Raw genomic sequence first — 27,504 nt, forward strand, 5'->3', positions numbered from 1 at the left:
TATATATATATATATAAATAAAAACAAACCAAAATCAAAACAAAACAAGAGGACCTGTTTGGACAATATCTCCAAAGACAATATGGAGGCGCTACAGAAGTTACAGAAGTCTTAATTTGCTGACGTTCGCTCCAGATTATTAATAAGGCAACTGTTTTTGTTTTTATTTCTTCGTGAGCTCGTTCACAGTATCAGCAAATCCATGTCTCTCTGTGATCCACATCCATAACCTCAAACCTGTAGGAACCTACAAACATCAATAGTGAAACGTAATGTTCTTCAGTTCTTAAACAACATTGTCACATATTTCCTTATTTCATACACTCCACAGAGACACGTCCACCACAGATGTGTCTATGTGTCTTTTATCTTTTTTGTTGTTGTTGTTGTTGTTGTTGTTTTATTTTGTTTTTGACAAAAAATATATATTTCTACCCTTCTGACTCCCCCATAGCACATTGTGATCGTACCTATGACTCTCCCAGCATCTAGTATACTGCGCGTATACTAACAAACAGCCTAAAGTTTACTATAAAGTGAAAAACTCATGGAATACTTATAGTAAACTTCACAATACACAGAGTTAGTGGAGGAGGACCGGGTAGAGGGAGATGAAAAATTACTTATTTGAGCGAATGTTAAGAGTTGTCATCAGCCGAGTCTTTGGTGCCATAAAGATCGGCAAGTTTCTTGAAGCGCGGCCCCCAGCTTTGGAGGTAGTCGTAGTCCAGGTCTGAATCTGTGGTCACTGACTCCAAGGAACTCAGAGAGCCAGCGATAGAGCCTCTACCTTCATAACCGTAGATCTGAATGGAGTCATACGGGGGCGCTGTGGGGTCATTGTCCGCGTCAGAAATCCGCGTTTTGATGAAATCATCCACGTCTACGCTGTTGCCAATGGGCCTCAGGCCAGGGCACATGGGATACTGCAGCTCGGGCTTGATGTCCTTACGGGGCAGGAAGCCATTGGCACCGTCTGGATTCTGTAAGGTGGCGATGTCAAATGCCTCTGTGTCCTCCTCACCACCTCCCTCATCATCATAGGTGATGATGTTCTCCCGAATGTCTTCCTCCTCAAATACGATCAAAGGCTCCTTTTTCTGGTGTCGCAGGGCCACAAACAGCACCACAATCGCTGTAGACATGCAAACAAATGTTAAGCCAATGCTAATAGCATCTCTTACTTATGCTGGAATCGCTATGTTGCTTCTCTATAGGTAATCACATCAGAAACTGTTTTCTTAAATGTAGTTGTTGGAAATATTTGACTATGAAGATAAAGTGTTCCCAATAAATGCAATGTTTTAATACTGCACTTTGATAAGTCTTGAGACAGCTAATATATTTTGGGAAATTATGAACTGTTATATTACAGCTCTTCAATATGACTTGACAAGCTTTAAACATTAGACAATATTCTAAATCCCTCGTAAGACCGTTCTCTCAGTGCAAGGTAACTAACTTTACATGGTTTCCCAAAAATACACTCAATGATTGTGTGTACATGTCGCTGTCTGCATTTTTTACCTTTTTTTTTTACTTTGCATGGAAACATACAGTAAAAACTCTTCAATCTAAATGCCAACATAAATATAATCTATTCACATGATCTTCTATGTTCACTTTATACAGTCACAGCATTTATTTATGTATGCATGTATTTAATAATATTATTTTTATTATTGGTTTAAATAAAATTAAATATTAGCAAAAGTATCCTGATATTAAAGTCGCATTGTATAATGAATAAATTGTAACAATAATAACTGTACAAAGTTTAGGTGCAATTGAGCAGTTGTTCAACAAGTGACTACATAAGTTTGCCTTACAATTACAACTCTGAAGCATTCGTCTCTAACAATTTAAAATATTACTTAAATGCACAATATGTAATTTTCGCCGCTAGAGGGTGCATATTCAAAATAAACAAAGAAATAAAGGCGTAGTTTGATGACGCCGTGACTGAGTGTGGAATCATGGGAGTTGTCGTCTTCATCCCCACAGCCGAAGCAATCTGACGGGACTCGGGCAGAAATCATGTTCATGGATGAGCTAATGATCTATTAATGTAGCAGAATGAAGCAGGGTGAGGCTGAAAGCCGTCGAAGCGAAACGAGGCCGCTGAATGAGCGTGACACTCGGCTGGAAAGCAGCGGAGCTTTTATTATGCCACAGTCGAGCGCTTCCGCTCCTTCTGTTACAAAATATATAACACTGTTCTAGTGGTTTTTGGATATTTTAATAAAAAAATTCGTACATATTGTGCCTTTAAGTAAACGATCGTCTTTACAACCTACTTAGGCTCACAATGCTTTTGGGAAACAAATCCGTAATCAGTTTTTAGAGGCAAGCAAGGTCAATAAATGATGTTCTTTGTAGAGTATCTGTTCTTTAAATACTTTACGTTTCTGTAGTTGTATAAGTGTAAAAGAACACCAGTGTGTTTTGGGGTGAAATGCAAATATTGACATGCATCAGGTCCCTATAAGATGTTTAAACCAACCAAGCAAGACCTCTATTATTTACACATGGTTGCTTTGCTTGTATATTCATATACAAATATAATTAGGCTTACCTAGTAGAATAACAATACAGGCCAAAATGGCAATCAGAGCTCCGGTGCTGAGCCCTGCAGAGAGGATGAAAGGTTCAACATTGCAGGAGAGGATGGTGTCTTTGCTGTCGCAGCTGCACACTCGGATTATAAGAGTATTGGTGCTGCTCATCGGGGGTACGCCGTTGTCATTGATCTCGATGGGAAGGTGATACACATCCTGGGTCATTCTGCTGAAGCCCTTCCGGATCACAAAGATGCTAGCAGTGCTGTCTGTGGAAGCAACAGAGGAACATTGATGAAATGTTTACTTCAGCTGATGTGGATTTTAGTAAAAAACAACAGAGTTGTAAATGTGCTGAATAGAATTACAGGAAAGTTTTCCATTCCCCGGAGTTTAGGTGCCATGAGAACTACCCACAGCCACTGGTGAGAGTCAATGAGGTGTGAATCCTCCAATATTAAATTCATGTTTAATATTGAGAACATTTATCAGCTTTTGGAAGTGTAATCATAGTTAGAGTGGAGGGAGCAGTATTGGTTTTATTTGCAACTGGGAGGGATGGATCAGTGCCAGCGCATTTCCCTGACTCAGTGCAAGGTCACGCTGGAGGCATAGATGGAGTGAGTTCATTTAGGGGCCTGGGGTTTAGTCATTTTCACTCCCTCTGGCACCACTTTCTTCAACCTTCAGTGACTCTGTCAAATGTTTACTTCAGCTGATGTGGATTTTTAGTAAAAAACAACAGAGTTGTAAATGTGCTGAATAGAATTACAGGAAAGTTTTCCATTCCCCGGAGTTTAGGTGCCATGAGAACTACCCACAGCCACTGGTGAGAGTCAATGAGGTGTGAATCCTCCAATATTAAATTCATGTTTAATATTGAGAACATTTATCAGCTTTTGGAAGTGTAATCATAGTTAGAGTGGAGGGAGCAGTATTGGTTTTATTTGCAACTGGGAGGGATGGATCAGTGCCAGCGCATTTCCCTGACTCAGTGCAAGGTCACGCTGGAGGCATAGATGGAGTGAGTTCATTTAGGGGCCTGGGGTTTAGTCATTTTCATTCCTTCTGGCACCACTTTCTTCAACCTTCAGTGACTCTGTCAGGGAAGGCCACTAATGATTTGGCTACAACGCTCATATAGCATGACGCCGTGGACAGGATCGATCAATCTAATGTTATCCATTATAATTCTATATCATATTCTGTCAGTGAGATTACCATGGGATGTGTGAAGTATCAATTTGCAACATTTGAACCCGAGAGAGCTTCTCTGGGTCCTTGTTCACGATGTGGTGCTTTTGGGCCACCTTGATTGGTAAATGCTGTACACTGAGAACTCTCACGGAAGCCTCCTTTGTGCCAGGAAGAGAGCATGAATGCGTTGGCCATGTACGCATGATGTGTGACAAAAATATAGATTCTGATATTATAAAAAAAAAAATTTTCAAAGGTAAATACTTTTTTTTGTCTGCCAATGTCAATGTGAAGCCAAATCAAATTATTAATAAATCATTATCTGGAAAATATTATATGGAAGACTGTTTCCACCTCTAAATAAAAAATAAAAAAGGCTATTTATCTCACAACTTTCTTTTTTTCTCAGAATTGTACGTTTATATCTTGCAGTTCTGACTTTATAACAAGCAATTGTGACTTTATATCTCTGACTTTATAACTAAAAATTGCGAGTTTATATAATTATGAGTTTATATCACGCAATTCTGAGAAAACATGTCAGAATTACGAGATATAAGCTCACAATCGCATGTAAAAAAGTACTAATTGTGAGATAAAAAGTCATATTACCATTTATTTATTTATTTAATTCAGTGGCAGAAACGGGTTTCCATAATTATTAAACAATATGTATAAAAAAATAAATACAAAAATAAATACTGTTCTTTTAAACTTTCAATTCATCAAATAATCCTGAAGAAATCTTGGTTTTCATAAAATTAATAAGAAGCACAACTGTTTTCAACATTGATAATAATAACTGTTTCTTGAGCACCCAATCAGCATTTTAGAATGATTCCATGTGACACTGAAGACTGGAGCAATGGCTGCTAAAACAAAATCGAAATATATTCCAATAGAAATCAACAATTTCAACAATAGTTCACATTGCTGTTTTTAATGTATTGTCACTTCTTTCAAAAACATAAAAAAAAAAAACTTACAGACCACGAATTTATGCCTCTAAACGACAGACGTTTAAGAAAAATTGCAATTGCTGGTTGATGATTAATTCCTGCATTTAAATTCAGTTGGCAATCTCAAAACCTTGAAGATCAAAACCAGATCTGATGCATTTTTACTTTTCCATTATTACTAAACAGATAATATTTCATACACTTAATATTTAGAGTTCATGCACATATATAATCAGCAGGCCTTCAATACGTCCGTCTGATAAGATGCCAGAGCCACTGTGCGGAGAGTTGAGCATAATGGAGCTTCAGATAAATGGGTGGGCAAAGCTGTTGAAAACTGTATCCATTTGAAAAGGGAGCTCTGGATCCTGATAAAGTCAGTCAATCTGAGTAGCCTAATCTGTCTCCCTAATATTGTTGGCTTTTGAAATGGCCTGCTAAAAAGTGCTCATCTCCTTTCTCATTAAAGCAGACCAAATGGGAAAGACAGTCATTTCTCTCTCTCTTTCACTCCGTTAACTTCTCTGTTCACATCAGTCCGCTCTATTAGCCAAGAAAAAAGCCTATACAGATATGTGATGGTAAACATTCACCCTTTAAAAACAATTAACACATGTTTAACTCAGTCAGGCAACAATTATGTGGAGTAACTGGAATCAGCTACTGACGCCTTTATTGGATTTCATGATATTTCCAATCTATTGGTGGTCAAAGAAAAATACAGCACAATCAGAAATTAGCCAATGGAACACAGCAGTTCAGTTAATGACATCAATTTGTAGGCCAACCTGGAAGGCTATTTCACCATGGGGTCCCTTGCGGTGTTTAGAATAGAAAAGGTTTTCGATTTTTGAGTAAAATAAGGTCTGTGGTAAAATATGGTTAAATTACATGGAGCTACAGTTGTCTGATTCTTTAAGCACTTGTGAACTCACATCCTTGAGTTGTAGTGCTTATTTAGCAAAGACAAACAGCAGCTTCCACTGTTTAAGGTATGACTGGTTGTGATTTATGTAAACAGAATGGGAAAATCTGAAGTAATTCTAAAAACCGACTGGACATTTCTGATCCGATGGCTTGAAAATGCTAATTATTTTCCAGGTTTTACAACTAGAAATTCAACAGCTCCACAGGTGGAAAATAGATTAGTTCTTTATCATATGTTAGACTACTACCATTATCATAGCATAGCAGTCACACTAAGCATTCTAAAATAACACCAAAGCTCCTTGTAAGCAAAGTAAACACAATTTACAGTTTCTTTGAAGCATACATAATTCAGCTTGTAATCTACCACGAGCCACCACATAATGAGTTCATATAAAAGCAGCAAATTCCCCTCAAACTGATCAGCACCCAGTCACAATGACACTCCTCAGAGAGGCTCTTCAACTGGCTCTAACTTGAGGCCTCTTGTTTCCCAGTGATTGACTCTCATATTACAGTAGGTGGGGTTTTCCTACATGGTCTTCAGACCTGTGTCTACCTGTTTGAGGAAAGACTATTGGACTAAAGTATGGTGCTGAAGGTTTTCTGGGCACACCAAGCAGGATGCTTGAGAAACAGATAGAAACGGGGCTGCCTACCAGCTGGGCCTCACCCACGTTTCGAATCCTCCATAATTAATAAGAGAGGAAGTTGATTTGAGTTTGCCCACCTCATCATGACCTAATTATCAACACGAGGTTGGCTGGGCGACACTGCAGACCCTCACTCCTACACATGGATAAACTCTTTTGGTTTGGAAAGAGACTAAAATATTTTGTGTTTTCAATTGGCCCATTGCCTTAGGCAGTTTACTTGGCTTGAAATAAGCAGTTCTTCAGTGCAAATTATTCTATTATGGGGTGTTTTGTGTATCACACACCTCTGTTGTCCTTGATGGAGAAACTGTGGTTGTTAGCGACCTCAGGGGCAAGGCTGAAGTGGAAGTGCTGGCGGTGGGCCATTTCGTCCTTATCCGTAGCACTAACTGTCTCAATGAGCTGTGGAGCAGAGAGTTCAAATCAGGTCATGTTAAACTGGTAAAAATCACCAGGGCATGCCTTTAAATAAATGGATGCCTCTTTTATCTCTTTTTCTTTCTCTCTCTCTCTCTCTTTTATTGTTACTCATTCAAACTTGCAACTGCCCAACAAAGGGAAAGTGAACATCGCATTGATTAAATTTAGACATCAATATAATCTTTTATAGTGTTCATTTAAAAGTTTTGATGGAAGTTGTGACCTCTTTTAGGCATTAGCTAATTCATTAACAGTTTATTGTACCTATTTAAAGACAGTCATACATTTCATAGATACAGGGATCAAATAAGTGTCAATAAGCTATCCAAGCCAATACGTCACCACTATACTAAAATATTATCTGGAAGCACTTCCATATTTTTATGGAAACCATAAATCCATTTTTTCAGAATTGTTTGATGAATAGAAAGGTCAAAAGAACAGCATTTATTTGAAGTAGAAATATTTTGTAATATTATAAATAGCTTTATTGTAACTTTTGATGCATCCTTGCTGGATAAAAGTGATTAATAAAATCTTACTGATCCCAGACTTTTGAATGGTAGTGTACAGGTATGCACTGATAACATAAACACAATACCTTACTAATATATATATATATATATATATCATTGTTATTCATATCTACAAATATAAATTAACCTTACTGTAAAGTGTTGCTAATTATTTAATAAGTGCTAAAATATTAAATTTGTCCTCATAGAAAAACAGTTAGTTGACTTACCTTTCCAGGGCTGACATTCTCACAGACAAGCACTTCATTTTGAGCGGCAAATTCTGGAGCATTGTCATTCACATCTTTGACTTTGATATTGACTCGTACTTTTGCATCTTGGTGATGGCCACCTGGGACAACAACAGAATTTAAAAAGAGACTTAAGATTTATCATTAATTCAGTGTGCTGTAAAAACGTTAGGTAGCCCTTAGTGGAAGGACGTGAGTGACAAGACACTACCAAAATTGTCAAAGCAGCCCTGAAAAAGTATGATTCACTCACATCTCCTATCTGAAATGATCAGGTATAGTGAATGCCTTGATATTTTGCTTCCAGACACAAGAGTCTTCCACATAACCAAAGAATATTTCTGATGTAGTTTTCAAGTCTTTAGACATTAATTTTTGATGGTCGAAATTATCAAAGACAGTGGAATGAAAAGGAAAATGTATCACACAGAAACTTTGAATTCAACCAGAAACAAACACTAACTGCCCCTCAAGGAAATCACATGCACACAAAAATAAATATATAACATTTTAGGGCCAATTACACACTGTTCACTGAACTGAGGGTATCATTTGAAGTTTGAAGAGGTAATCTGTGGCTGTCTCTTCTGAAATCATGCAGGAGGCCTGGCGACACTACAACCACATAAGAGCAGGGTGGAGGGAGAGCTGAAGAGCTTGGTTAGGGAAAAAATGCAACACGCTAGTCTACTCTGTTATTTAAAAGCCCAGAAAAGATATGAGTGACCTACCAATCTCTGTAGCACTGACGGAGATGTTGTGCCAAGCCTGTGCTTCCCGATCTAAAGGCCTTGTGGTCTTAATAATGCCGTCCTCAGTATTAATGGTGAAAAACTCTTCCAAGTCTGTGTAGCGTGGGATCATATATCTGGGATGATGTATAGAAAAAAGAAAAAGAAAATCAGTATTTTTTTCTTTCTTTCTCAGGCTCTTTTTGAATTGTATCTAATGAATTAAACTTCCCTGAAGAGTACAACATTTAATGACTGTCATCAGACAAGTACTAAGCATACTGCTCTACTGACAAAAAACAGCCAAAGCAAAAGTAATTATTTTTACAGGAAGCGGTTGCTACCTGATGGGGTTGTTCATGATGTCGGTGTCTTTGGCATGCACACGGCCGACCAGTGTGCCTGCCGGGGCGTTTTCCTCCACCTCAAAGTTGTAGCCGGGAGCCATGAAGGTCGGGGGCTCGTCTGCATCTTCTACTGATATTTTCACAATGGTCGTATCTTTGTACGGACCCCAGGCAGCGAAACGGGAGTCAATGTGTGTGTTGGAGGCTTCTACCTTCAGTGTGTACGATCGCTTGGTCTCAAAGTCCACAGTCTGAAAACAAGAGGTCAGGAAACAAATTAGTTATTCAATTTGATGGAAGCTATCAATAGAAAAAAAAATAAAAAAGTTACTTTCAGGAATCACTCTACATGTTTGAATATGAAAATGACCCCTCTCTCAATTGATTCTGGACTGCATGGAGAACCAAAGGTGAATTAAAAGATAAATGAGCCTGAGCAATAAAATAACCATTAATAGATTACCAATACATCAAGAGAAATGAAGCAGAAAAAAAACACTAGAATATATCTAACAAAAATAAATAAATAATAAGGGAAAAGTTTAAAAGAAGCAGACTAGAGGGCACTGTTGTTATACATTTGGGAAGGAGACTAAATCTACAAAGAAGCTCAAATGAGAAAGCATTTCGAATATCAAGGCTCTTGCAGACATCTTTCAGTTACAGACTGCACTTCTTTACAATTCTCAAAAGGCACAATTCTCATGCAATTTAGGTTCAAGCAAATGAAACAGGATAAAAAAAAACTCTGCTCAAAAGCAGCCAGTCATTTGGTCCGCTCATGTCCTCCTGCATCACCAGTTTTCACACGTCCGCCTGTTTTCTGATTAGCCTGTCTCACCCGTCACACCTCTCGGTCACAAATTACCAAGTTACCAAGTGAGAATTACACATAAACGGTACATATCAACTCAAACACACACCCACACGTACACATGCCAGGTAGCTGTGTGTTAATTGGTTGAAAGTTGTTTTTCTTGCTTCCTCATTCTCTTCTCCCCCATTTTCTTGTCTTTTCTTTTCTTTGGATCTCTTTATTGGAGCTGCCAACGCTGGAAACAAGTATGACCCAGTTATTTCCTCCAACAGGTTGGAAACTATTCTGTTTATCCTGACAACAGCAGTCCCCCTCTCTCTCTCTTTATCCTACTACAATTCTTTATTTGGCACCTAATAACTCCCGACTCGAACCTAATCAGGAGCAGATAATATTCACAATAATGCTGCATCTCCTCTTAATATTCAGCCTGTGTCGCCTGCCCGCAGTTGAAACAGAATACTTGATTAAAACCCTGGCAATTCCGTCAGTAATTTCGACTTTAATTTTCAACATGCTTTGAAGAGCAAAAGGTGATGATTTCCCAAGAGGTGTATCAGCGAGGCATTGTGTTATTGAGTGAAGCAGCATTGCATCAAGCTGATTGTTGTTGGCATGCCGTATTGTCTGTTCTCTCACCCTTCTGCATGATTCATCCCCTCCTTATAGCCTTCTCGGCTGAAAAAGCACTGCTGTGGCCACGACGTTTAAAAAAACTAAACAAAACAAAAAAACAAGTGAGGCTGACAAAATCCCCCTCCAATTGTACCAGCACCATACATACCTCCTTTACACAAATAACATTCACAATATGTGACCCTGAACCACAAAACCAGTCATAAGGGTCAATTTTTTTTTTAATTGAGATTTCTACATCATCTTAAAGCTGAATAAATATGTTTCCATTGATGTATGGTTTGTTGGGATAGGAAAATATTTGGCCGATATTCAACTATTTGAAAATCTGGAATCTGAGGGTGAAAAAAATCTAAATACTGAGGAAAATCGCCTTTAAAGTTGTCCAAATGAAGCTCTTAGCAATGCATATTACAAATCAAAAATTAAGGTTTTTTATATTTACGGTAGGAAATGTACTAAATATCTTCAAGGAGCATGGTCTTTAATTAATATACTAATTATTTCTGGCATAAAAGAAACATCGATAATTTTGACTCATATAAAGTTTTTTTGGCTATTGCTACAAATATACCCCAGCAACTTAAGACTGGTTTTGTGCTCCAGGGTCACATATGCTAATGCTTCACCGGATTACACAGCTCAAACAGCAATAATTCTTGGCTGCATATGTTTTCCTTTCTTCAGTATGCTTCCTTTCTAATGATCATTTCGTGGATGATCATTTGACATCTTGAGCTGTGGGGGTGAAGGGTAAAGGATTACCAGCAGGTGGCAGTGTTACGACTGCAGACTGGGTCTCTTTGGCTCTCAGGCTAAAGCTGGTTAGTGGCTAGCAGGCTTCTCGGGGTGATGTGAGTTTTCTCTCAGCCACGGGAGGTGGGGGTATGGACGGCCTAACCCGAGTGGCTGTGTAATTGTCTGCATAAGCCAGGGCCTCAGAGCAGGGGAGGAATAACCCGGGCAGCACGGCCCAGATGAGCTTCTCTCACACGTACAGAGAGAAGCAGCCATGAAAGTCAATGCTCATCTCAGACATAATAGGAAAGGGATGGGCTATGTCATTGCAATTACAGAGTGAAAATGGTGAAAAATCACTCCAGCTGCCCAGCAGTCCTGCACTTGCACTCACAACCTTGCATATTTGAGCGTCCATGCAAATAGGAACACAAATGACCAAGCAAATGAGCTAAATGAAAACAATTCCTCAAGAAGAAAAAAACAAGAGAAATTCACTATAATGCTATCTGACAAGAACACCCCTCCCCTTGCTTTCATTCACAATTGCACATATGTGACTAGAAGTTGCATTCACACATACTTCTTTGGCACTCTCAGACACTTCACCTTCTTCAGTTTGATGACTGCCTCCTGGGTCTCCGAATCCTTGGTGATCTCGAAGAGGTTCATGCCGTCTCCCTCCAAGATTCGATAATCCACCAGTCCGTTCTCTGCCTGATCAGGATCTCTGGCCTTCAATCGACCCACCTCCTCTCCGGGAACCTTGTCCTCTGAGACCGCCATGGCGTAAACACCTGTGAAGAAGAGTAGTGAGTCCCGGGAGCTCTCAGAAAAAGGGGGGGGGGGTAATATGGTTCATAATATCTCTGAGTCACAGGCAAGAAAAATCATGATCACACTGCCCACTCGGGAATGGAGAGCCGGTTCGCTGCATGATACCGGTGCTACCTTCATCTAGCTGCCTGGCACCTGTGAGCTCTTAGCTGGTGATTGTGCGAGCTTAATTAGCAAATGTATTGTCCTTAATATACTGGATGATCGTCATTTTCGGTTTCATCTGTAAATATGTTAAAATTTACAGTAGTTACATTTACAAGCTTTAGTAAATGCATACTGCTCTTAGGGCACCTTACCATCTTGTACATCTCCTACCATGTACATGTCATACACAGACAGCTTTTATCCAGTAGGGCAACTGACCTTGGTCTTATACTTCAGCATAGTGCTGTCGAATAAAATTCTAGCTTTCAACTGGCACTTTACTCTTCCAGTCATCTTTCAGACCAGAAAAATATGTGCCTATTTTGTTCATTCGTGAGGTCCTTGAAGCATTTAACACAAATGCACTATTAATAGTTATATGATGGTTTTGTTAGTACCACACAGATGAGCAGCACTGAACAGGATCGAGCAAAACATCCAGCTTCAGTTTATTAGCAGCATCTGCTTCATCTCCTCTGACTGCTGTAGGGGATTCCACTGCCACTGGGACATTGTAGGACTAATGTGACCACGGGTTAATTTAGCTCAGAGAATGCAAGGTGCTCTTGCAAAGCGTGAAAGGACTACCCTCTTCATTCCCAATCCTCATACCGTGGTAATTGAATTGAAGCCAAACATGATTTGAAATTGCACATGATGCATATTTGAATGCATGGCTGGCTCCACAGAACTAACACCAAACCAGTGAAAATATAATTACTGATGACTGTACCTGTTTGTGGCTCAACAGAAAAATAAGGCTGGCCCTGCAGGATGCTGTAGACCAGCCTGGCACTGTTGCCGTATGTAGGGTCATCTGCGTCTGTAGCTGTGACCTTTATCACTGAAGTACCTGAAGAGAAAGAACATCACACATCATCAGCCATGATAGAGATCGCTTTTGGATATTGCACAGATCTCACAGTCTAAGATACACTTCCCATCGAAATTCACAACAAAGATAAGAGAGACACTAGCAACTTGGATATTTCTCAGGTTATAAAGTTGATCTTGAATAACCTTTTTTAAAGGCAACGAGAGTATTTCAGAGGCTAAAGCTAGATGATACAAACCACTGCCTCGGGTTTGTGCATGCAATGTTTTGCTTCAGCCAGGCTAATTTCCATGAAATCTGATTCTGTTTACACACTAAAATCAATTTACCCAGCATGTTTACCAACTTGTCTAAAAATATAAGGAATTGACCTGGATGAAACTAGCCTTTCGAGGTTCCCTGTAGTATTATGTGAGCTATGAACAGGGGGTATTGGGGTAACAGATCGTTACCCTGTGACAGGAGAGCATTACTCATGATGTATTGCACAGTGAAAATGCAGTAAAAACAAATCCATGCACACAAACAAATTCATGCGCACACACACACACACACAAAAATGTGTCATTGATCAGGTGAAATCCTTTTCAGATGTTCTTGGAAAAGTCAGATGTTCTTGTTTCCACTGAAGCACAAGATGTTCTTTGGCTCAAATCATGCTGGAGACCATGATCATCAGGTTTTACAAACACACTTGGGGAGTTCGTGCAGCTCGAGTGCTGCTCTCATTAAAGCAAATGCGGGAAAAATCAAACACAAAGACATTCTGAAATTCATGTATCTCATTTCAACTTTTAGTTAAATTGTTATGCTTACAATATAATTTGTAATGAGAACAATTCATTAAATTAAATAAATGTTGCTCTAAGACTTGGACCCCATTTTCTCATCCACTGAGCCGCTAACAACCTTCAGCTCTGACAACAGCCACGGTGAACCACACACACACACATGCACGCACACTGTGCCATCCTTACCCTAATCATAGTAAGTCAAATCCTCACTTTACACACATACGGAGGAGGGGTTTGTTAGAGTGTGAAAGGCCCCAGAGGGGTGGATAAGCAAGACAGAAAATTAATCCTAACCAATTGCCAGTCTGCAAAGCAAAGCCCGTAAATATATCCCAAATAAAGTGCAACCAGTAGCGAACTAGGAAAGTGGCTGCCCTTGCACAGGCAGACCTCTGTACTGTCAGGCCCTGATCACATTATATTACTTGGCTGTAAATTGGCATCAGAGCTAGAGAAATAAGACATTCTATCCCCTCCTTTCATTATTGACTGGCCACCAAAATGTCAGGATTAGGTATGCTCCGATACTCAGTATCGGGATCGGCTCCGATACTGCCATTTTCTGTCGGATCGGGTATCGGTCAGACGAGACCGATCTAAATCCGATATTGTGGCTATACTATTCTGGGTTATTGTTAAGCCCCAAGAAAGGCACAAACACATTATAAAGCACCATAAAGTTTTCGTGCACTATATTCCAAATATTCTGAAGGCTTTCCATTGTTAAATGTGAGGTTCAGATGAATGTTAAAGTCGTTAAATTCAAGTTTGCGTAAACTCGCTGTGGCTGTCAGTCATCATCCATTCAGCATTCAAACTGTGGGTTGCATTCGGTTAAGACAGTCAAGACCATGAAACTCTCTCCAAGATGATTGAATGTTCCAATTATCATACTTGATCTTTTGGATAAAATGACTTTATCTTGTTGGAGTTTAGTGTTGTTTCTAAAGCATGTTACTTTATACCGGGTGTCTGTTAGATCACTACACTGGAGTAGAAAGCACTATGAATTGTTCTTCACGCGCACACTAACTGAAATTTAAACCTGTTTAACTATTTCCCCGCCAGCATTGTTGAAAAAAGTTACCAGCCACCGCCAGCGATTTTGATGATTTTCACTGAAATTTGATGGCCTCCAGAATATTTTGCTGTATGAGTATTTGAATATGCAATACACCAAAATAAAGATCAGGGCCTCTACTTTTAAACAAAAACATCTGTTTTATTCCAGCTTAAAGCATTCTTTTTTATCAACACTTAAATATAGGTAGGTTTCATAAAAATGCATAATTTTGAGCAAAAAGGTGAGAAAATCACATTTGTATCAAAAACTACATCTGGATAATATTCAATACGATTATCAAAGCATTAATCCAGTAAATCGCTTCTATCAACACCTCCAAAGCTTGCACATTTTACTCCGTAACATTATACAGTTTTAATTTATATGCTGCCATTGCTGATGATCGCATTATTTTTAATATGCATCTGTTTACATAAGAGATCGCTCGTTTCTCCGTCCTGTTCACATGTGTTTTTGTTCGGGAGGTTTTGTACTCATTCAGAAGATGTGTAATAGCGCCCTCTAGTGCATAACAGTGCAAAAACGGTGCTGGTGTTGGATCGGTATTGGTTTTGGCCGATACGGATCGGTTCTGAAAAATGGTATTGGTGCATCTCTAGTCAGGATGAACTGTTACTTGAAGTGGTTTTACAGCCTCTAAACTCTTCCTCTCAAGGGTGCTTCTTACAAGCACTAGGAATCCAGAGCATTTACCCCGATTAAAATACTTTTTTTTTTATTATTATTTATTAAAGAAGTATCTTATGCTCACTAAGGCTGCATTTATTTGATCAAAAATACAGTACAACAGTACTATTGTGAAATATTTTTGCAAATTAAAATAACTGTTTTCTATTTTAATAATAATTGAGCGCCAATCACATGAATGATTTCTGAAGGATCATGTGACACTAAAGACTGGAGTAATGATGCTGAAAATTCAGCTTTGCATCACAGAAATAAATCACATTTTAAAATATATTCAAATAGAACAAGTTCTTTAAATTAATTATATTTTATTAATTATTAATACAATATTTCACAATCGTAATTCCACACTTGACCAGCAGTGTATATGGTGTGTGTGTGTGTGTGTGTGTGTGTGTGTGTGTGTTTAGTTGGATGTGAAGCTACAGGTGGAGTACATGTCCTTCAGCGCTCACGCTGACGCCAAAGGCATCATGCAGTTGATCCGCATGGCAGAACCCAGGAACATGCTGCTGGTGCACGGAGAGGCCAAGAAAATGGAGTTCCTCAAAGACAAGATCGAGCAAGAGTTTAGTAAGTCTACAACTCCTCAAAATACAATTAAACTTTGGACTGTACAGCGTGCTTTGCTGTTGCTAAATTCTAGTTCTGTGATTTATTCTTGGGAACTTTAGAGGGTAACAAATACAATACAAAAATTGTGGAATATGATCACTTTAATAGTGTACTTTACAGTGTTTGTAAGATGTTCTCTCTGTGCTGATGTTTTACCTCATCCAGGTATCAGCTGCTATATGCCGGCCAACGGAGAGACGACAACCATAGTGACGAACCCCAGCGTCCCTGTGGACATCTCGCTCAACCTGCTGAAGAGGGAGATGGCTCTCGGAGGTGTTGATTGACACGTACACCACTGACTGCTTTATTTGACCTGTTTACAGAAATGCCGTCATGACTTTTTGTCACATGTTTATGTTGGTCTTGCAGTTTCTGCTTTTCCTCTTTTAGTTTGACTTTATATTTTCTGGATCCCATTGGCTTAAAGGAATTTGCTGGGTTCAAGTTAAGGTCAAAAATCTATATTTATGGCATAATGTGGATTACTAGAAAAATTACTTTTCTTCCTTTTCCTTAAAAAATCTGGGTTAATCTGAGGCACTTGCAGCTGAAGTGAATGAGGCCGATCTGTAAACATTAAAATACTCACTGTTTAGATTGTATAGCCACACAATGTAAAAATAATATACTGTACATGTTAACAACTTACTAACGTTTCCTGAGTAAAATGATATATAGTTTTGCCATGACATTATATTGTCATAAATGCCAAATCCCTTTTAATTTATATGCTGCCATTGCTGATGATCGCATTATTTTTAATATGCATCTGTTTACATAAGAGATCGCTCGTTTCTCCGTCCTGTTCACATGTGTTTTTGTTCGGGAGGTTTTGTACTCATTCAGAAGATGTGTAATAGCGCCCTCTAGTGCATAACAGTGCAAAAACGGTGCTGGTGTTGGATCGGTATTGGTTTTGGCCGATACGGATCGGTTCTGAAAAATGGTATTGGTGCATCTCTAGTCAGGATGAACTGTTACTTGAAGTGGTTTTACAGCCTCTAAACTCTTCCTCTCAAGGGTGCTTCTTACAAGCACTAGGAATCCAGAGCATTTACCCCGATTAAAATACATTTTTTTTTTATTATTATTTATTAAAGAATTATCTTATGCTCACTAAGGCTGCATTTATTTGATCAAAAATACAGTACAACAGTACTATTGTGAAATTTTATCACGCACTCTTATCGGCCAGACGTCTAAGTGTGTCTCTGCTGAAGGGATTCAAGCTCTAGCATCTTAAAACATATTTGAGGGAGGAAATAAAATGTGGATATTGTAGCAGCAGGATTTGTGTGTCTCTGAAACGAAGAAACTGCTAGCGTGTACTGTTACGCCTAATGGAGGGCAAGGGAAGAAAATGCCTCAGTGTTTTGGAACCACAAATGATCACCCTGCCTCACAGCCTATAATTACTAGTTTAGTGGGATATATTCAGTGGAATATATTACACATGCCTTAAACTAAATATTGAATTCTGCACTATAAAATACCAAGACCTTAATCAGTTACGGATTCAGTTGCCACTGCAAGAGCCTTGGGATGAAATAAAGAAACTGCAAAATCTGAAAGGCACTGGAAGTAATCTTCTGGCCCAACTAGTATAAAGATATAAAACAAATAAACAGATGAATGGGTGGATGAATAGATTTCAAAATCCTTAGGAGAAATGGCAAACCGGATCCAGAAGCTCTGTCATGGCCTATTGCAAGCATTCAGAAGTCTGAGAAGAATCTAATTTCCTATCATATTTTCTCACAGCGGAAGGATCGAGAAAAGGAAACGGAGAGCGAAGGAGAGGAAGGGTTATGGAATGACACTTGAAATCAAACAAAAGTGAAGCTATTTCTGTGGAAGACTAAGACCTGAGTGAAGGACGGTTATTCTGTTCTTTGCACAGTATTTTCAGTTAACAGCCACTTACCCTGTTGGTTTCTGCATTTTAGTAACTATCGCTAAACAAAAGAAGAAAATTACAGCAATTCAGCTGCAAGCACACTCTGATTCTCTGGATATCCAACCACAAACTTAGTTTCTAATGAAAGGTGGCTTGAGAGCAAACTCTAATGAGAAAATGGTGTGGTCAGCTCTACTTTATTTTTCATTCACCCACCCCCCCCCTCAGTAACATTCACTGTTGTGGGATTGGGCAAAAGCACACTAGGGTAAAAGTGGTGTAAAGCAATAAAGATGATTAATCTCTGTGTATATTTGATATATGATACTGGCTGCTTGAATCCTTAGCAACTATGCTCAATGCTTTCACATGAGTCCCTGAGATTGTATTTGTATCTATAGTATGTGCACACGTACACATTAGATATTACACTAAAGTGGCTTTTGCCATCTTCCCCCCACCAAGAGTCAGTTCTGAGTTCGTATTTCACCATTACCAACATACAGGATTTCTATTTGACCATAAATACACCATGAAATCAACATGACTCCATTTAGGCTTAATGGATGAAGAGTTCACCTAATTCTGTTTACTACTGCTAATTGCTAGTTAGCTACTTGAAAACAGATACAAATAAAAATGTTGCTGTAAGCCTGTACTTAGAGCAGGGCTGCCCAAACTCAGTCCTGGAGGGCCAGTGTCCTGCAGAGTTCAGATCCAACTTGCCTCAATGCACCTGCTGCAAAGTTTCTAGTATGTCTAGTAAGAGCTTGATTAGCTGGTTCAGGTGTGTCTGATTGGGGTTGGAGCTAAACTCTGCAGGACCGAGGGGGACCGAGTTTGGGCACCCCTGACTTAGACATCTCTCTTTTATAGACAGACACTTTCAATAACTTTTATCAAGCTCAATAACGGTTTAAGCATGTCACACAAACTAGGAATTGCTGTATAATGAACAATGGAAAACTGTAATAAGTAATTCCCAGAAATGCCTGTGTGACTCATCACATATTATATAAATAATTGTTTCTTCTTGGCCACTTATGATTAACTCTGATTCAGCATGTGGGTTTCTGTTTTACTACCCATATTATTATGGTGGTTAAGAGTAAATTTAAGGTAAAGCAAATTTGGCTTTTGCCATCTTCCCCCCACCAAGAGTCAGTTCTGAGTTCGTATTTCACCATTACCAACATACAGGATTTCTATTTGACCATAAATACACCATGAAATCAACATGACTCCATTTAGGCTTAATGGATGAAGAGTTCACCTAATTCTGTTTACTACTGCTAATTGCTAGTTAGCTACTTGAAAACAGATACAAATAAAAATGTTGCTGTAAGCCTGTACTTAGAGCAGGGCTGCCCAAACTCAGTCCTGGAGGGCCAGTGTCCTGCAGAGTTCAGATCCAACTTGCCTCAATGCACCTGCTGCAAAGTTTCTAGTATGTCTAGTAAGAGCTTGATTAGCTGGTTCAGGTGTGTCTGATTGGGGTTGGAGCTAAACTCTGCAGGACCGAGGGGGACCGAGTTTGGGCACCCCTGACTTAGACATCTCTCTTTTATAGACAGACACTTTCAATAACTTTTATCAAGCTCAATAACGGTTTAAGCATGTCACACAAACTAGGAATTGCTGTATAATGAACAATGGAAAACTGTAATAAGTAATTCCCAGAAATGCCTGTGTGACTCATCACATATTATATAAATAATTGTTTCTTCTTGGCCACTTATGATTAACTCTGATTCAGCATGTGGGTTTCTGTTTTACTACCCATATTATTATGGTGGTTAAGAGTAAATTTAAGGTAAAGCAAATTTGGTAGTTCAGGTGGACTTGTATATTTGCATTATTCTATGAATTGTAAGTTGTAAAAATACAGGCACCAATATGCCATCCTGTAATACCGGAAACATTGTCACCATTTTTTTTACAGTGGATTTCTATCAAGCATAGCTGTCATGTTTTTCTTTTCCTTAAACCTAACAGAATACTCACTCACACACTCATACAGTCTCTATGCTGTTTTTCAAAAGTATACACTTACATGGTGATTCATATCCAGCAGTGCCTTTTGCCTTACTATGCAACTCCAGTTAATGTCACTGGTTTTTGATGGTCTGTTAAGATTGGTATTTTAAACCATGTTAGACTGTACATTTGAATATATTCTCCCTTTCTATATTTTCAAGAGCTCAAGTACTTCCTGCTGGTTTGGTGGCTGGCTTTGAAGCTTTTACAGATGTGTTGAAGAAACTTGGTTGCCTTCTACCCTGGTGTATATTGAGGGGATGCATATCAACAGCACAGTAAGTGGTTACACTGTATGTTGATAGTCCACATTACTAGATGCTCTGTAAGCTCTTAGTCTTAAGTATACGTAGTAATATTATGGTTAGGGTTAGGGTTAGTAGAATAAGCTGCCATGTACTTGCAAAGATACTTAGTCAGTAGAATGTCTATTGGGGGACCATCAAAATAAAGTGTTAGTAGATAAAAAAAAACAGACAGTCTCTAACAACTGGTAGTAGACATGTTGGTGCAGAGTTACGTATAATTAGAATAATGTCTAAAGTGGACTATTAAAGTAAAGTGTTTTTTAACCATCATCCTACTGCCTTAATGGATACACAGTAGACCCCGCTGTATGGCTGGAATCTGTATAACAGTGGTTGATCAAGTAGTTACCTCAGACTTCAGCCTGGATCAACAGAGTTAAGTGCTCTTTTCACCTCCACTGAATCTAATGAATCACAGCATTCATAATAGTACATCAGGTTTGATCGAGAAACCAAGAATGCTTAATGGTTATAGCACCACTAACGGTACCATAGAGAAATAATGACAGGGCATACATATTGTCCTGCCCTAGACTCATACCATTGGTCAACGTACAAATGGCTGACTTAAGGTGAGTCTCGAGAGTATTTGCAAGCAAAATCCAGTAATTTCAATGGGAATCCATGCAAATGAAAATTCTGCATGAGGGCAAATGATTTCTCTATACAGATTTCATAGTTGGTCACGTACATTTGCCACATTTACTAACAGAAAGCTGTTTGAAAGTTACTTCTGTGTCAGCTGTACTTCATACATCATTATATTGACTATAGACAATGGATTTTTTTGCCCGCAAAACCTGCTAATGTGACTGCACCTTTATAGTTGCCTCTTTATATTTAGCTGGAAGTGGAGAACATTTTGTAGAAACACTGAAACAATTACACATTTCATCTTTAAGTAGGCTTGTTTCACCCCAGACAGTGCAAGTTTCCTTCTAGCTCTGTATTTTCAAAGCCATTGAGACTTTTGAACTTTTGTGAAGGTTGCTCCCCTCTCATTCGACTCCTTCATCTTCACTTTCTCTTTAGGCACTTAGAGATCAACTCTCAAGACACAAAGATCTGAATACCACTACATCACAGAGAGTGCTAGTATAAGCAAAGCAGGTCAAGTGTTTAGATCCATCAACGTGCAATTTTAAGGATCTGAGTGTCATTAAAACATTCACATTACAGTGGTGGACTCACCCTAAAGAAAAATGTGATGAAGGCCAAAATCTTTTGTACTTTCAACCATAATTCCACGATCAAAAGTCAGAAATAGAAAGAATTGCTTTCAAATTACTAATTGCTGTTTGAGGCATGGAAACTAGAAGGCTTTTAAAAAGCGGCAATGTAACAGGAAGTCATAACCTCTAAACACTACACATGCTCGTGATGGACCTGGGAATTGAGATGCGTATCTATTCACTTCAAAGTTCTGCCATCAAAGCCTTTCCCGATGCTGTCACAGAGAAAAGAGCTTTTTGGTTTCTCATTACCCAGCAGTACTTCCCCTGGTCAGTGATTGTGCTCGCAGGGCGAAACCTGACTCTTAATTGCCGTTCAATTACAGAGACTAATTGGTGGAGGTGTTTCGCAAACAAAAATCCCTCAGCCTGGCTCACTGCAGTGCATGGCTAAAGAGCTGATTTGTATTCTAAAAAGGTGACTAATGCTCATGCCTCTTTCTCCGTTCCTGCCTCCTGCACTTCCTCTGAGAGGTCTGGATTATGAATATGCTAACAGTTGTGGCCAGAGTTCTTAGTTATGGAGGTGAGGGAAAGCCTTTGCTTTTGCCGCTGTTTGAGATGTTGATGCTGCTGCTGCTGCTGCCACCGATGCATGTTAGTGGAAAACCACAGTTGCTAACAACCGGTGAGTTGCTTGGGTCGACGGTAGTAGAGTCTTGTAAGTCGGACTACAGAGATGAACCCCCTTATATTTTCTCATGATGTTATTTCAGAAGAGCCCAAGGCTCCGCCACTGTCTGTTCTGCAGCACGTGCCCTTGGATAAGAGAACTGAGTATCACCTTACTAGGGCAAACAAGGCTCAGCACTCTACTTATATTACCTAGAACAACATGAAGGTTAGATGCCTAAAGGCAACAGTGTGTGCCTTGTATTCCCTGCATACCTCGACTATCCACTCTACGAGGCATATTTGTTTCCAATAGAACATCAACTTCCATCAGTCAAGCGAAACATCAGAATGTCCTGATAACAAACTGTATATGGCACAATTTCTAACACGTATTACAATGTAAGGGTCAGTGGTGTGTACACATACGCAGGTGAGCCTAAATTTGGTGTGGCGTGTATTTGGGTCACTCAACCAAGCTATCAAAACTCATTACAACTTTAGCCATGATTATTAACCACAAGAATCAGCTTTTGCACATGTAATGATAATTATTCTCATTATTCATCTCCACTAACACATTATCCTCCTGTTTATTCATGCAAGCACAAATATGGGTGTATTAATAACAATCTGTAAATCCTCCCAGCCAGTCTGTGCTTTTCTTGCCATACCCCCCACAAAAAATGCACAAAATAACTTAAATAATAACAAAAAGGAATACAGCAATAAGGCTGTGTTAATTTTAATGAATAGATGTTTAAATGTACTGGAAAATGATTCATTCCCCCCTGCATATATTGTAGATGATGGCATTGAAACTGAAAGCAACACAATAATAATATTTGAGCAATTATTAAGGAAATTGAGAACAAAAACAAAAGTTGACAGATAATCAGTTCAAGGAGATGTACATGACAGTTTTAAATGGAGTCATTGGGGTCTATGGAAAACGCATGCATGACTGACTTTAAAATATTCAGCCATGAATGATGATTCCCGAGTTCTATAGCTTCTCAGTTGACTTCTTGGATGTAATTCAGCATGGTTGCTAATTACTTAAGATAACTGTTCCTTTCTTCTTTTTCCCCTCTTTACACATCAATAACATCCTAATTATGTCTTCAGTTATTATGCTATTCCAATAAGCACTTCATAGCTTCACTGTATATCCAAGAATACTAATGACTAAGTTATAAAAACACTGACTAACGACAGCTGCATCTCCTCAGAGCTTCAATCACCCACAAGACACTTCATCCATTATTAAAATGTACAAGACTAATAAAGGCCCCGTGTCTTCGCTTTTGTCTCACGCTCAAGGCCGCAGAATATTTCTGTCAGTGTGGAAGATGTGCTTGCATATTTTTCTTTAAGCAGCTATGTTAAAAAGAGGTGAATGGTGAGGCGCTGCCAAAGCCTCTCATTCCCAAACCTTTTAATTTCCTGGAAAATGGAGGACTAGTCAGGGTTTTCAGACAGCCCCGTCCCGGAGGATCCAGGGAGCAGGAAACTGCGGTGTCTGGAATTGATTTGAGGCAAAGGGAAAATAAAATACTCGGGATTCCTGAGGTTGGGGGACAGCAGGCAAAAAGAGTCATGGATCCCATCAATGCTACGTAGGGAGACACTGGAGTGAGTGAGAAATTAGAGTATTATGCTACTGCGACAAACTTGGGTGTATTCAGGGAGCCATTTCAAGTCCCGGAGCCCAGACAACTTATTGGATCACGTGACCTCTGATATTTAAAAACACTAGGCATATTTCAATAATATTCCCATGAATTTCCATGTAGGTTGTTTATTTTTTCAAACCACTCTCTTTACCGCTAACATCTGCAAGCTGCTTCCATGCCAAAGCCACTTGACTGACAGCTTTATTGTTTGACTTTTTCAAAGATGATTGAAAAGCAAATGGTGCATTGATAAACATCACCCGATTTTTAATACCTTTTCACCAAGCATCTCCTCTGAGGAGAGGTTAATTCAATGAATTGGTAAACAGAGAAATTAAAGCTCAGATCCATTTCAATAGTGTGCGCAACTGAAAAGGAGAGAGACTGAAAATGATTATCCAGCTGCTCTGGCATAGAACTGCATAGAACAGCATACAACTGAAATGGAGGCACATCTGTCACATTAAGTCAAAAACTATAATAAATATACATACATATATATATACCAGTTTTCAGTGAATGATTGAAAATTGTCACTCCAAATACCACTGATTTGCTTATTTTACTCATTTGCATGGTCTGCACAAGATATGGTCCTCAAATCTGATTGGCTGAGAGGTCTTTCCATATTGCCATGGTATATATATGGGCAATTGTAGAGTTTTCTCTGCCAGAACGGCTTTGCAAGAGGATTGAGTCTATCAAAAATAGCAAAAATACAAAGCAACATGTTAAACTCACAATGTCATAGCCACTGAACAGACCTCATTCATGGGTGCGGGCAGCAGAACGGAAACTGTCTATATGGTTGTTAAACAAACACAGAAGATGTTAAGGTGATGGGCAAGACGAAGCGAAGAGGAAGGGAGGGTCGAGGGTAAACAACATGATCAAAGGGAAATCAAAAGCAGCGAACAAAGCACTGTCAGAGAGCACTTCACTGCGTCCAATTTCCTCTTATCAATGATGAAGACATAGACTCATTTGAACAGAAGGCTGTGACATTGAACCTATACCCCTGATCCCTTCACAGAGAGGTGTATTGTGGAGGGCTGGGACTGTAAACAATGATGGCATTTTCCCAGTTTCTAGACCAAGCAAATATTTTAAAGTCCTAATACCAGGAAAAATAAAGCAAACCAACTAACAAACACAACTACAATAGCGAAAACTGCAGAGTGTGAATTTTTTTCCTCGAAAAAAAATATTAAGCTGCTTTTGGACCATTTCTAAAAGCATTACAGAGAATGCATCTCTCTCAGCACAAGCAATTTGAAGCTCAAGCTTCCCTCTTACTACGGCTTAGAGACCTTGAGAGGTGGTTAAAACAAGGAGATGCCTGTCCTCAATCGTCCGACCCAATCCACCCCTGTCATGCACCGCTGACTCAACAAAGATACTCTGTCTTCCTTAAAACATCTGTTGACAACCACCTACCAGCAGGACCCCTTTGAGACGGCTTCAAGCCACAGATTAGGTGTAAATGATTCAAAATGGGAAAAGGCAGTGATATAATAACACAGCACCTTGGACCTGTAGATCAGCAGGGAGTAAACAAAGGAACACGATCACACTTGTTATCAGTCTTCTCAGGACCTTTCTTTGTTGAAATCAGGGGTTATAAATGAGCACTAACTTTCCCATCTGCAACTGATACACACACACACACACACACACACACACACACACATATATATATATATATATATATATATAAATTATATCTTCCTCATACATCTGAAACATAGCTTCAAGTAAATTAGTCATATTCCAAAATCAGTTTAGAAAAATCTTCTCTGCCAGGGCTACTATTCAGGAAATTACCCATCACCCATGTCAAGGCACTTATTTAAGTACCACCATAACTTCCTTTACGGAAGATGACATGACAGTTTAACATTTTTGGGGAGTCTATATGTGGCTGATTCTTCAGGGACACTTTTGAGTAATCTACACAAATCTTTAAAATGTCATCTGTGCTAAAAAATGTATACCGTAAAGATCTGGTAATGGTAGTTTTTTTATTATTTAAATTTTTTGGGGAAAAAGTTATTTACACATTGGACTCTGGCTAACACAGCTAGCTAGGGGTTTAATAACTTTGAATTTAAAAGTAAAAATAAATTAACTGTTTCTAAATTAAAAATGCTCAACTGACTGGTTTAGTAATGACTAATAAACCTATTCTCATTTAATTATGTAGAAATCTTAAAATTAATTAGAAAATTAATTAGATCTTTAAACTGTGACTGCTGCCCTGGCAAAGATGTGCTTTTCTGCCACTTCTCATTATTTTCGGAAAATCTCAAAGGTAATGACAGCAATATTAGGGACAGTGATATATTTAGATTTGTATATAAACTGGACACATAAATACCACCTAAAATGAAAATATTATTTCTTAAAGGTTCTTAATTAAAGGTGCAAAGTAGTTTTAAATAAGATGTAATATAGTTTAAAATCCTGCATGCAAGACAAGCCTTATAATTAGTAAATACATAAATAAACATCAAAAATCTATTAAAGCTATTATTATTATTATTATTTAATGTTTCGTTCTTTAAAATCATTATAGGAGCCAGAATTTTTTTTATTTTAGAAGTCACCCATGTACATATATTCACGTGTGCATGCTAAACTGTAAGAAATATCTGTTTGTAACAGCTGTATGACTGTATATTTTAACAGAAATTCCATAGCAAGCAATTCACAGGAGTTTTGCATTATGGGAGTTTGCTCCAGCAACCTTTGTTGGCCATAATGGTAAGTAGCACAATATTTTATCCAGCTGTTTCAGCAATACGTAATTTTATAGATAATGCAACACTGCATTTTAACACAGTGACAGTTTGGCGCATTGAAAGTTAATGTTAACACAGTCACAACAATATCAAATCAATATCAAATGATAATTCATGACACACATCTGTTGTACCTAGCAGAATAACCTATAAATCGCTGCAAGGCAGAGCCTTATCATCAGGTCTCTTCTGTTGAGGAGTATCTTCCCCAGCCGACCCTTCACTGAATTGAACATTACTGCCTGTAAATCTTACCCAGTGCTTTTTCACCTTTACACAATGACCTTTTCACACATATCCAGACACACACGTGCATGTGCCTCACGGGGCTTTCAACGGCAGATGACACAATCCACCATTTCAAGAGCAGCACACTGACCGGAGCTCCCAGGCCCCAGTGCACACCATCACACTGACTGTGCAGCAGGAAAAAAATAAGAAGAGAGTAATTTAGCAGATATCAAAGGAAGCAGGGCAATCCTCTTTATTCTAGCAAATTGGAAAATGAGATTGTTAATCCTCTGGGGTTTGCATTTGTTTTGTGTCTCTAAGTTTGATTCCTCTGGGATTTAGGAATCATTATAATTCCAGACAAGGGAGTTCTACTTTATTTATTTATATGGGCCTTGCATTGTTTTCTTTATTTATTGAGTACATGTAGTATATTCTGTTTTTTATTTATTTTTTATTGTGCCTACTGTTATTCAGAAACTGCCCTATTTTTCATTACCTGTATAATACTGAGTCATTTTTTTAAGTGCAATCCTTGAACCACTTGTCAAAAACTTGAATTCTGAAGTTACCATTATAGACTATATTCTGCCAGAGCATCTGCTGTTTGTAGACTAACTGGTATGTTTCAGATTTGAGTGTACAAATTTGATCAATTGCTTTGAACTGAAGCACTACTATTGATTTGTCATTTTTGTATCTCAGTTTAATCAAACCTCTTGCTTACAATCAATAGTTCCAGTGGGTTTGAACACCCGTGGCACATCAAGAATCCAGGAGAATCCTTCTAGGGGGGAAATTTGGATGGATGGGAGGCTTCTTATCTATTTATACCAATAAACTGCAAACTAGTTGGGAGAAAATCTGTCTTCTACCATGGCAACAAGACAAAAAATCTAGTCGTTCAACCTGCATGGCTAGAATTAAACATATAATCTGTTTGAAAACCCAGAAGG

At 38.7% G+C, this 27,504-nt stretch overlaps 2 protein-coding genes across 2 annotated transcripts; one reads left to right on the forward strand and one right to left on the reverse strand.

Moving 5' to 3' along the window:
- Positions 1-8: 8 nt before the first annotated feature.
- Positions 9-11,544, reverse strand: LOC107551738 (cadherin-11-like). The gene is made up of 7 exons (XM_016233461.1): positions 11,362-11,544; positions 8,559-8,812; positions 8,215-8,351; positions 7,463-7,584; positions 6,582-6,699; positions 2,576-2,827; positions 9-1,135 (listed from the first exon to the last, which is right to left on the reverse strand). The coding sequence occupies exons 1-7, from the start codon at positions 11,536-11,538 to the stop codon at positions 639-641; spliced, it is 1,557 nt and encodes a 518-aa protein (XP_016088947.1). The 5' UTR covers positions 11,539-11,544; the 3' UTR covers positions 9-638.
- Positions 11,545-15,534: 3,990 nt separating this feature from the next.
- Positions 15,535-16,061, forward strand: LOC107551728 (integrator complex subunit 11-like). The gene is made up of 2 exons (XM_016233450.1): positions 15,535-15,709; positions 15,917-16,061. The coding sequence occupies exons 1-2, from the start codon at positions 15,574-15,576 to the stop codon at positions 16,036-16,038; spliced, it is 258 nt and encodes an 85-aa protein (XP_016088936.1). The 5' UTR covers positions 15,535-15,573; the 3' UTR covers positions 16,039-16,061.
- The last annotated feature ends 11,443 nt before the right edge of the window (positions 16,062-27,504 follow it).

Source organism: Sinocyclocheilus grahami, unplaced genomic scaffold (genome assembly GCF_001515645.1).
Source record: "Sinocyclocheilus grahami isolate Dianchi unplaced genomic scaffold, SAMN03320097.WGS_v1.1 scaffold431.1, whole genome shotgun sequence".
Taxonomy (NCBI): domain Eukaryota; kingdom Metazoa; phylum Chordata; class Actinopteri; order Cypriniformes; family Cyprinidae; genus Sinocyclocheilus; species Sinocyclocheilus grahami.

What these genes read in the sequence shown, in the direction of transcription:
- LOC107551738 (XM_016233461.1), bottom strand. Translation starts at nt 11,538, where the DNA reads ATGGCGGTCTCAGAGGACAAGGTTCCCGGAGAGGAGGTGGGTCGATTG. An exon ending in CAGTCATCAAACTGAAGAAG is followed by an intron (nt 8,813 to 11,361) that starts GTGAAGTGTCTG and finishes TCTTGTTTTCAG; the next exon opens with ACTGTGGACTTTGAGACCAA. An exon ending in CGTCAGTGCTACAGAGATTG is followed by an intron (nt 7,585 to 8,214) that starts GTAGGTCACTCA and finishes TTGTTGTCCCAG; the next exon opens with GTGGCCATCACCAAGATGCA.
- LOC107551728 (XM_016233450.1), top strand. Translation starts at nt 15,574, where the DNA reads ATGTCCTTCAGCGCTCACGCTGACGCCAAAGGCATCATGCAGTTGATC. An exon ending in CAAGATCGAGCAAGAGTTTA is followed by an intron (nt 15,710 to 15,916) that starts GTAAGTCTACAA and finishes TACCTCATCCAG; the next exon opens with GTATCAGCTGCTATATGCCG.